General features: G+C 40.8%; 1 protein-coding gene across 1 annotated transcript in view; it reads right to left on the reverse strand.

Moving 5' to 3' along the window:
• The window catches only part of LOC106611959 (AF4/FMR2 family member 2-like), a 335,934-nt gene that overhangs the window by 129,625 nt on the left and 194,056 nt on the right, over positions 1-12,253 (reverse strand). The window contains exons 7-8 of the mRNA XM_014212678.2: positions 7,276-7,312; positions 6,994-7,048 (exon numbers count right to left, since the gene is read on the reverse strand). Coding sequence (XP_014068153.1) covers positions 6,994-7,048; positions 7,276-7,312 — 92 coding nt within the window. The remainder of the gene's footprint in view (positions 1-6,993; positions 7,049-7,275; positions 7,313-12,253) is intronic.

Here is a 12,253-nt window from a genome sequence, read left to right on the forward strand (position 1 = left end):
TAGCCTTCCACAAGCTTCCCACAAAAAGTTGGGTGAATTTTGGCCCATTCCTTCTGACAGAGCTGGTGTAGGCCTCCTTGGTTTGTAGGCCTCCTTGCTTGCACACGCTTTTTCAGTTCTGCCCACACATTTTCTATGGGATTGAGGTCAGGGCTTTGTGATGGCCACTCCAATACCTTGACTTTGTTGTCCTTAAGCCATTTTGACAACTTTGGAAGTAGCGACCAAGCTTTAACTTCCTGACTGATGTCTTGAGATGTTGCTTCAATATATCCACATAATTTTCCTACCTCATGATGCCATCTATTTTGTGAAGTGCACCAGGCCCTCCTGCAGCAAAGCACCCCCACAACATGATGCTGCCACCCCCGTGCATCACGGTTGGGATGGTGTTCTTCGGCTTGCAAGCATCCCCCTTTTTCCTTCAAACATAACAATGGTCATTATGCCCAAACAGTTCTGTTTTTGTTTCATCAGACCAGAGGACATTCCTCCAAAAAGTACGATCTTTGTCCCCATGTGCAGTAGCAAACCGTAGTCTGGCTTTTTTATGGCAGTTTTGGAGCAGTGGCTTCTTCCTTGCTGAGTGGCCTTTCAGATTATGTCGATATAGGACTCGTTTTACTGTGGCTATAGATACTTTTGTACCTGTTTCCTCCAGCATCTTCACAAGGTCTTTTGCTGTTGTTCTGGGATTGATTTGCACTTTTCGCACCAAAGTACGTTCATCTCTAAGAGACAGAACGCGTTTCCTTCCTGAGCGGTATGACGGCTGCGTGGTCCCATGGTGTTTATACTTGTGTACTATTGTTTGTAGTGGTACCGTCAGGCGTTTGGAAATTGCTCCCAAGGATGAACCAGAACTGTGGCGTTCTACAATTTTTTTCCTGGGGTCTTGGCTGATTTCTTTTGATTTTCCCATGATGTCAAGCAAAGAGGCACTGAGTTTGAAGGTAGGCCTTGAAATACATCCACAGGTACACCTCCAATTGACTCAAATTATGTCAATTAGCCTATCAGAAGCTTCTAAAGCCATGATTACTGTATGTAAACTTCTGACCCACTGGAATTGTGATACAATTAATTATAAGTGAAATAATCTGTCTGTAAAAACAATTGTTGGAAAAATGACTTGTGTCATGCACAAAGTAGATGTCCTAACCGACTTGCCAAAACTATAGTTTGTTAACAAGAAATTTGTGGCGTGATTGAAAAACGAGTTTTAATGACTCCGACCTAAGTGTATGTAAACTTCCGACTTCAACTGTATCTGTTCAATATTTTAGTGTATTATGTCTGTAACAGTGTGTTTGTTATATGTGAAAATATGATCGTATTATACATTTAATTTTAATGTTAAAGGACTCTTGGAAGATTTGTCCAAATGAGAACATCAAAATAAAATAAAATCACCCCCTCCCCTCCCCTATCCTCTCTCCTCCCCCTCCCCTATCCTCTCCCTCCCCTCTCCTCTCTCCTCCCCTCTCCTCTCCTCCCCTTTCCTCTCCTATCCTCTCTCCTCCCCTATCCTCTCTCCTCCTATCCTCTCCACCCCCCCTCTATTTTCTTCTCCTCCACCTCTCCCCTCCTCTCCTCTCCACCCACCCCTCTCCCCCCAACCCTCACTTTTCTTATCCCCTCTCCTCTGCCTTCCTCTCCTGCCATTCCAACAGCTTCCTACCAAGCCTGCCTCTCTCTGGCCCCTCCACACACACACACACACACACACACACACACACACACACACACACACACACACACACACACACACACACACACACACACACACACACACACACACACACACATGGAATATTTAGATTGGCCCTGAGCCATCTCCCAGGCTGATTCCGAGAGCATGAGAGAGAGAGAGTGAGAGGAGAGAGAGAAAGAAAGCAAGAGAGAAAGAGAGAGAGACAGAGAGCTGACTGGGGTGCCACATCAAGAGGCTGTGTTAACTCATGTGACGGACGCCTTTCCCCCATCTCCTCTGACTGCCTGAGCGCCTCCACTCTGTTCTCTACATTAATCTCAAGAAATGTAGGAAACATCTGACTACTGCTTTTTTCAAACTCCCCTGTCTTAGTCACATATAACTAGCAATCTAGCTATTATTAAAGACACTTGAATATATAAAGTCGGTGTTCATGAATTCACTGCAAATCTGTATCTTTGGAACACATACAGTACAACCTACAGCTCAACTTACTGTACAGGTCCTCCTCAATACCTTATTCAATGCCATTCTAACAGCATATTCATAGCAATGGGATGTGATGCTAACATGTAACCTTAGTGTCGATGAATGATCTGTTGAGGCAAACAAACATTATCTTTCAAATAGAATTTCTGCAGAAAAGCTTTAAAGAAAAATAGTGATTGTTTTACGAAGGCCCTTTGGTACAACTGCGATTTGGGAGGTGGTCTGTGTGTGTGAGTGGAGGTAAGAGGTGGTCAGAAGGGGGGTGTGAGTGGTGGTTAGAGGGGGGTTGTGATGCAGCTCAGGTCCAAACACAAGGCCTCATTAGAGACTGATGCCTCCTGCCATGGCAGCCCTGCAGGCAACAGGCAACCTTTTTTTTCTCTCTCTCTCCCTCTCTCTCTCTCTCTCTCTCTCACTCCATCTCAATTCAATTTCAATTCAATGGTTTATTGGCATGGGAAACATACGTTTACATTGCCAAAGCAAGTGAAATAGATAATAAACAAAAGTGAAATAAACAAAAAATGTAGAGTAAACATTACACTGACAAAAGTTCCAAAAGAATAAAGACATTTCAAATGTCATATCATGTCTATATACAGTTTTGTTTTGATGTGAAATAGTTAAAGTACTGTGGGGTCTGTTTGTGTTTGTGAACAGAGCCCCAGGACCAGCTTGCTTTGGGGTCTCTTCTCCAGGTTCATTTCTCTGTAGGTGATTGCTTTGTTATGGAAGGTTTTGGAATCATTTATTTTTAGGTGGATGTAGAATTGAACTGCTCTTTTCTGGATATTGATAATTAGCGGTTAACGACCTAATTCTGCTCTGCATACATTATTTGGTGTTTTACATTGTAAACAGAGGATATTTTTGCAGAATTCTGGATGCAGAGTCTCAATTTGCTGTTTGTCCCATTTTATGAATTCTTGGTTGGTGAGCAGACTCCAGACCTCAAAACCATAAAGGGCCATATAACTGATTCAAGTATTTTTACTGGTATGTCAAATTTTATGTTCCCTTTGATAGCATAGAAGGCACTTCTTGCCTTGTCTCTCAGATCGATCAAAGTTACCTGTGGTGCTGATGTTTAGGCCGAGGAATGTATAGTTTTTTGTGTGCTCTAGGGCAACGGTGTCTAGATGGAATTTGTATTTGCGGTCCTGGCAACTAGACCTTTTTTGCAACACCCTTATTTTAGTCTTACTGAGATTTACTGTCAGGGCCCAGGTGTGACAGAATCTGTGCAGAAGATTTAGGTGCTGTTGTAGGCCCTCCTTGGTTGGGGACAGAAGCACAAGATCATCAGCAAACAGTAGACATTTGACTTCAGATTCTTGTAGGGTGAGGCCGGGTGCTGCAGACTGTTCTTGTGCCCTTGCCAATTCGTTGATGTATATGTAGAAGAGGGTGAACTTAAGCTGGATCCCTGTCTTACCCCCTGGCCCTGTGGAAAGAGATGTGTTTTTTTGCCAATTTTAACCGCACACTTGTTGTTTGTGCACATGGATTTTATAATATCGTATGTTTTTCTATAAATTTGTACAGCAGACCCTCATGCAAAATTGAGTCTAAAGCTTTTTTTTATCAACAAAGCATGAGAAGACTTTGCCTTTGTTGTGGTTTGTTTGTTTGTCAATTAGGGTGTGCAGGGTGAATACGTGGTCTGTCGTATGGTCATTTGGTAAAAAGCCAAACTGACATTTGCTCAACACATTGTTTTCACTGAGGAAATGTATGAGTCTGCTGTTAATGATAATGCCGAGGATTTTCCCAAGGTTGCTGTTGACGCAAATCCCACAGTAGTTATTGGGGTCAAATTTGTCTCCACTTTTTCTGATTGGGTTGATCAAACCTTTGTTCCAAATATTGGGGAAGATGCCAAAGCTGAGGATGATGTTAAAGAGTTTAAGTATAGCCAATTGGAATTTGTAGTCTGTATGTTTTATAATTTCATTTAAGATACCATCAACCCCACAGGCATTTTTAGGATGGAGGGTTTGTATTTTGTCCTGTAGTTCATTCAACGTAATTCGAGAATCCAGTGGGTTCTGGTAGTCTTTAATAGTTGATTCTAAGATTTGTATTTGATCATGTATATGTTTTTGCTGTTTGTTCTTTGTTAAAGAGCCAAAAAGACTGGAGAAGTGGTTTATCCATTCATCTCCGTTTTGGATAGATAACTCTGTTGTTTGTTTAGAGTTTTCCAATTTTCCCAGAAGTGGTTAGATTCTATGGATTCTTCAATTACATTGAGCTGATTTCTGATGTGCTGTTCCATCCTTTTCCGTAGTGTATTTCTGTATTGTTTTAGCGATTTACCATAGTGAAGGCGTAGGCTCAGGTTTTCTGGGTCTCTATGATTTTGGTTAGATAGGTTTCTCAATTTATTTCTTAGATTTTTGCATTCTTCATCAAACCATTTGTCATTGTTGTTCATTTTCTTAGGTTGTCTGCTTGACATTTTTAGATTTGATAGGGAAGCTGAGAGGTCAAATATACTGTCTGTGAAGGCTCTAAGAGACTCTGGGTTGAGATCAGTGATGAAGTAGTCTACAGTACTACTGCCAAGAGATGAGCTATAGGTGTACCTACCAAAGGAGTCCCCTCAAAGCTAACCATTGACTATGTACATACCCAGCGTCCGACAGAGCTACAGGAGTTGTGACCCCTTTTTGTTGGTTATGTTGTCATAGTTGTGTCAAGGTAGGTGGTTGTATTGGCATGACGTAACAATTGCCAAATCGTACTTTGGAGATTAAGTGATACATTTACAATATTTAAATAGAAAATTTCTCTCTCTCTGCCCCTCTCTCTGCCTCTCTTTTTCTCTCTCTGCCTGTCTCTGTCTCTCTCTCTACCACTCCACTCCACCAGACATGACTTATGATAGGAGATGAATTCCACTTTGATGACTTCATGACTTTATTTAGGTCTGCAGAGCCATTTGATATAAATACTGTGGAACACAGAGCCATCACCAGGAGCCATTCATATGGAAACAAAGGGGGCTTGCTTGTTGCTTTGCTCCCACAGGGTTTGGGACTTACAAGAAATGAGTTCAGCATGCAGGGACATTGTTTAGGAAGCGTACTGAATAAAGCGTCATTGGTTAAGTATGTTGAGCTCATTGCATACTTTGTGTCCTGGCTCCTCTATGAGCATGAGAACACTGTCACATGATTGTGATGTAAGGATGATGACTTCATGAGTACAATGCTACCGTAACCACACTGACAGACATGAAACTGATCTCATCATAGGCTAGACATAAACAATTAGACATGCGAGATCACTCACACAACAGAGGACAAAACAGAAAAATATTCGTATAAAACTGTAGTTCCTCACAATAAAATTACAGCTGTTAAGATTGCTTAAAAATAAAGAATACCAGCTCTATATGACATTAAAACTAATCGTTATGAACTGATAGGAATTACAGGTCCGGTTCAATAAGGGCTTTGAAGGAGTTAGAAAAGTACCTAGTTGTGGATCTCATCAAGGAGTTAGACAGCCTCATGATTTTGGGTGATGGTCAGGGTGAACTACTCGTTCCATGGATCACTGCACTAGGTCACTGCACTAGGTTAGCTGACAGCAGCCTGAGGCTGACAGGGTCACTCCCTGGAAGACGAGGTCTAAATGAGCCCCTAAGTCACTGTATATTCTCTTTCTTCTAAAATGTTTTCTTTACCCAGATGATGTCATTTTAAAATTCTAAGTGGTTCCATTAGTTGTAATCTCACTTATCTCATTGTAGAGTATCTCTGCATTCCTACTCGTTTAGTCTCATATGAACACACAGGGACAGAGGTAAGCACAGACAGTATAGCTGGGATATATGTTTAAACAGAGCAATAAAGGCTCTATGCACCGTAACACAACACAGACATAGAACTGCTACCGTGGTAAGTGTGTTTTAATATAAAGCTAATGCTGCTACTAACTTGTGCTTAGTCGGCATTTCCTGTGATAGTAGCAGGGGAAGAAAGAGACACTGGTTGACCTGAAGTGGATGCATTTAGCTCTGCAAGACAAAGCTGGTATTGACACAAACACTCTTGCCTTAGGCTCCCTCTAAACATTTGGACTGGTTAAATCATTGAAGACTTCTCCAATAAGAGCTGCCATTGAGCGCCACAAAAGCAGAATCTTGTGTTCAATTCGGAAAAAAGGACCTACTGTGCAACATTGGAGAGCATTCGAAAAGATAGAATGCTTGCAGCAAGAAACATCACTAGCCCTTTTCTTCATTCTCAAGTTTTATCATTCTCTAGTAACTTCCCAAAAATATTTTGTGTGCATTATCTTTAATTTGTGTACTTTGTTTATTATATCATTCCAGTTTGAAATCTGGTTATTTTGTTATGTTACTCAGGAGAGACAGAATAAATTAAATGTAAAGCACAACCCTATAACCCTTTGTAAGCCATGCCACTTCCAACCATTACTGCCAGCCTCTACACTTGGTCTGTGTTTGACACTAAACTGAGTGTAGCCCAGGTCTTGCATGACTGGGGGAGACAGGCAGTGTTGTCAGTGCTGTGCTGTTGAGGAGTGCAAGGGAGTAAGAGAGAGAGGGGGGGGGGGTGCAGCCTAGGCCAGGGAGGGGCTAACAGAGAGAGAGAGAATGCCAGCTGCCCTGTTTGTTTGTGAAGAAGGCTCCTCTTAGCCGGGAATTCTGCAGGCTTTTCTCACAGGGACTTGTTTTACAAGGGAACAAAGCTGAAACCATGGCGGCATGTCTCCCCCGAGGCTTTTTCAAAACAATTAATCAAATGAATACTCACGACTTCTGTGGCACAGACTTGGTTGCAGGCTTGTTAACGGGAACATTGCACCGCTCTGCAAAATAATTTCCATTTAAATGTCAGAGTGTTGTTTTTCATTAAACCCTGACCAAGAGTGAGCTTATTATAAATGTAGCTTTTGCTGCCATATGTCACACATCATAACATTTCTTCCTAAATGGACAGCACTCCAGTTGTTACATGGTATAATGTCCTCCTATTAACATCATTTCAGACTGATTTAATCAGAGTGTGGGTAGGAAGAATGTAAAGAAGACTTACTTTGTCCAGCGCATCCTGAGGGTATGTGTTGTGACTCCTGAGCAGAGAGAGAGAGAGAGCGAGAGAGAGAGCGAGAGAAAGAGAGAGAGGTGGAGAGAGAGAGATAGCGAGAAACAGAGAGAGAGAGAGAGAGAGAGAGAGACAGAGACAGAGAGAGGTGGAGCGAGCGAGAAAGAGAGAGCGAGAGAAAGAAAACAAGTGTGCATGAAATACATTAGCACACAGTGAGGTGATATAGGAGAACAAATGGGAGGGAAATAGCTCAGCTGATGGACTTAATTGATTTTACACTAATACAATTAGACAGAGCACACAAATCCTGTTTCAGAGTACGGTGAGTGGGCTAGAGTAGGCAGCAAAATGTCTTAGTTAAAAGATGGCACCATTAAATCAGGATTTATAGACACAGGCTTATTATTAAGAATGTCAGGCAGGTCAAGCTATGAGCTTCAGACCTATTAAGACAGAAAGAAAAGGGCTTTAGCTGCAAAAAGAAGCATCAGAGGATTGGAGGCTAGGGAACGAACACAGAGAGAAGAGGAGGAGAGGATGTGAAGGCTAGGACAGACAGATGCTGGGAGGAGGAGAGGGGGAATGGGCTGAAGGACAATGGATTATATCGGGGCTAAATCACACTGTATTACAGTGCGGCTAAAGTGAGCTGACAGGAGTTTCTTCTTAAAAAGTCCATCCGGCAGGTGTATGCAGCCAGCCAAATGAAGTCCTATGGGCCCTGGTCAGAAGTAGTGCACTAGGTAGGGAATAGGGTGCCATTTTGGACAAATGCTCTCTCTCTCTCTCTCTCTCTCTGGTGCCATGGGTGTCTCACTGGTCTTTTACTGTGACAGAGTCTGACAGGCTCTCACTAGGACAACAGCTTTGGGTCCAATTTAATACAGACCCTTTTACTGGATGAGCTCTCCCTTCTGACTGCCACACAGATCATGTGATTACTGCTTACAAAACAAATACTGCTTAATAGAAGAAGTAGTAGTAGTAGCAGTAGTTGTAGTAGTATTGATAGTAGTAGTAGTAGCAGTAGTAATAGCGATTGTAGTAGTAGTGATAATCGTGGTGGTAGTAGTAGTAGTAGTAGTAATAGTAGTAGTAGCCTCAGTAGTAGTACTAGAAGTAGTAGTAGAAGTAGTGATAGTAGTAGTAATGGTAATAGTAGTAGAAGTAGTAGTAGTGACAGTAGTAGTAGTAGTAGTAGTGATAGCAGTAGTAGCAGCAGTAGTAGTAATAGTAGTGATAATAGAGGTAGTAGTAGTAGTGGTAGCAGAAGAAGTAGAAGTAGAAGTGGTGATAGTAGTAGTAATGGTAATAGTAATAGTAGTAGAAGTAGTAGTAGTGACAGTAGTAGTAGTAGTAGTAGTAGTAGTGATAGCAGTAGTAGCAGCAGTAGTAGTAGTAGTAGTGATAATAGTGGTGGTAGTAGTAGTAGTAGTAGTAATAGTAGTAGTAGCATCAGTAGTAGTACTAGAAGTAGTAGTAGAAGTAGTGATAGTAGTAGTAATGGTAATAGTAATAGTAGTAGAAGTAGTAGTAGTGACAGTAGTAGTAGTAGTAGTAGTAGTAGTAGTAGTAGTAGTAGTAGTGATAGCAGTAGTAGCCGTAGTAGTAGTAGTAGTAGTAGTAGTAGTAGTGGTAGCAGAGGAAGTAGTAGTATTACTAATAGTAGTAGTAGTAGTGATAATAGAGGTAGTAGCAGTAGTAGTAGCAGAAGTAGTAGTAGTACTACTAATAGTAGTAGTAGTAGAGATAATAGAGGTAGTAGTAGTAGTAGTGGTAGCAGAAGTAGTAGTAGTACTACTAATAGTAGTAGCAGTATTGATAGTAGTAGTAGTGATAGTGGTAGTCGTAATAATAATAGTAGTGATAGTATTAGTAGTAGTTGTAGTGGTAGTATTTGTGATAGTAGTAGTATTTAAGATAGTTAGGGATGCACGATATATTGGTAAACATATCGGAATCTGACAATATTAGCTAAAAATGACAACATCGTTATCGGCCTGATGTCTAGTTTTAAGCCGATGTGCAAAACAGATGTCAAAGCTGACGTGCATACTATATAGTGATAGTAGTAGTAGTAGTAGTACTAGTAGTATTGATAATAGTAGTAGTAATAGTAGTAGTAGATATAATAGTAGCAGTAATAATAGAGGTGGTGATAGTAGTAGTAGCAGAAGTAGTAGTAGTGATAGTAGTAATAATAGTATTAGTAGTGATAGTAGTAGTAGTTGTATTAGTAGTGATAGTAGTAGTAGTTGTAGGTGTAGTAATATTAGTAGTAGTAGTGATAGTAGTAGTAGTATTAATAGTCATAGTAGTGATAGTAGCAGTAGTAGTAGTGATAGTAGTAATAGTAGTAGTGATCGTAGTAATAGTAGTAGTGATCGTAGTAATAGTATTATTAGTAGTAATAGTGATAGTAGTAGTAGTAGTATTTGTGATCGTAGTAGTATTTGTGATAGTTAGCGATGCACGATATTTTGGTGAACATATCGGAATCGGACGATATTAGCTAAAAATGCTAACATCGTTAGCGGCCCGATGTCTAGTTTAATGCCAATGTGCAAAACCAATGTCAAAGCTGACATGCATACCTATAAAACGTAGGTACATGACGTAATGACACCACATAAAATGTTGCGCACACGTGCAACACAGCATTCCTAACCTAGCCCACAATGTCTGCTGTGTGGCTCGAGCAGTCAACAAGTCGAGCAGTCATTTGAAAGAGTAAGACAATTTCAGCGAGACAACTCAAAGGTGAAATCCATTAACGCCAAGATAATGGAATTCATTGCCCTTGACAATCAACCGTTCTCTGTCGTGGGTGATGTTGGCTTTCGCCCACTGGTCGAGCACCGATACACATGATGCCCTACCGAAGTTACACAGTAATTGCATCACTGCTAGTATGCTTCACGACATACAATGGAACGCCCTTTGGGTCTTTGCATGTCAAAAAAGATACACCTCAAATAACACTATTTGACGCGTTAAATAGCTTTTAATTTGACACATCAAATAACAGAGTTCTATTATAGAATGTTGTGTGTTCTGAATTTGCACGTGCAATCCAAGCGCCACCACTACTATCAGTAGAACTGTCAAAGCTGTAGAAAAAAAGTCTGCAAACAAGCAAACACCGGCCACGAACAATGTGTTTACAATACCATGTTGGTAATAAAGCATTATTTGTTTGACTGCAACTTCTGGGGTAGCTAGCTTTAGCTTGGTACCTAGCTAGCACCAATACAAACAGCCTGAAATCAATGACCAGCAGAAACTGCGGTCATTTTCATTATTTTTAGCAATGATTTAGGAATCCTTGTGAGTAAGTATTAGCTAGGTAGCCACTTGTTGTTCGCCTATTGAAATTGAACTTCAGTTCATGAAAATAAATAGCTAGCCATCTACTTAACCCTGTTGCCCTTAGCTAACGTTATAAGTAGCCAGCTAGCTTCATCTGGCTAGTGAGGCTCAACAAGACCGGGTTATGTGTGGGGAACTTAGCCACAATAAGGATTAGGCACAACAGTGGAATTTGAGGTTTGCCTTCAAAATAAAAGGAGCTCTTTGAAGGTCATGCAGGTTACAATTGGTGGAATCGTGCCATATTTAGACTAGATAATGTTAAACAAGGTTGGAATGTTAAGCAATGAAATGGGGTATCAGTCTACTCGGTGACACCCACAGAACACAACTGTGAAGAGTTTACGCCAATATTAGCGTTGTAGCTCTTATCACGGGACTGTGACTGTGTGAAATCACCTCCCCAGTCAGCCTATTGTGTGTATTGACATTCATATTACACTGTACAGCTTTACCTAAGGATTGGGGATCAATGAAATGGAGTCTATTCAATACCCAAGATATTTTTTCCCAATGTTCTCCTCAGAGTTATCAGACTCCAAAACATCCACGCAGTATTGTTTTTCTTCGGGAATAGTGCTCAATACATATAGGTTGACAATACATGTGGCTTAATTCACAGTTGTTTCAGAGTCCCACAATAAGATCTAATGTTCTAATGTTCTCTGGGTGTCACTGAATAGACTGATACCCCATGTCATTGATCCACAATCCATAGGTAAGGCTGTACAGTGAAATAAGTATGCCCCAATGCAATTCCAAAGTTTAATACATCCAGTGTGATAACAGATTGTCACATTAACACATTTTTGTATTTTGTTGATTTTATATAACATTCCAACCTCAGTTAGCATGATCTATTCAATTGTGGCATAATTCTACGATTTGTATTAATTTGCATCACTGTCAATGACATACTTTTATTTTGAAGGCTAACTGCAAAGTCCACTATTGTGGCTAATCCTTATTGTGGCTAGCTTAACATACATGGGTCCGACCACCATTAATCAAATAACTGTCTTATAAATTAGGGTTATTTTAGATGATGACACCTAGCTATATAGATAACTAGCTAACTATAGGTACTGAAACAGATTGTCATCTTGCTATGTTTTTGGGGAAGAACATTGTTTGCATCCATGAGCTAGCTAGCTTTTTTTATGACCAGCACTGTAGGTGCGCGAGACAACTTTACCAGCATCATAGCAGCAAGCATAACTAGGCAAGTCAGTTAAGAACAAATTCTTATTTACAATAACGGCCTACCCCGTCCAAACTTGGACGCTGGGCCAATTGTGCACGGCCCTATGGGACTCCCAATCACGGCCGTATGTGATACAGCCTGGATTCGAACGAAGGACTGTAGTGACGCCTCTTGCACTGAGATGCAGTGCCTTAGAGCGCTGCGTCCATGTGTGTGTGTTAACTATTTAACTGTACTAGAATGCTTAAAAGGCCGATACAATTTTAAATATTGGTATCGGTATCAGATATTTTGGTAAGGAAAATATTGGATATCGGTATCAGCCAAAAATGTCATATCGGTCATTTCGGTGCATCAGTGCATAGTAGTAGCGACAGTAGTAGTAGTGATAGT

The sequence above is a fragment of the Salmo salar genome, chromosome ssa09, assembly GCF_905237065.1.
Source record: "Salmo salar chromosome ssa09, Ssal_v3.1, whole genome shotgun sequence".
NCBI lineage: Eukaryota > Metazoa > Chordata > Actinopteri > Salmoniformes > Salmonidae > Salmo > Salmo salar.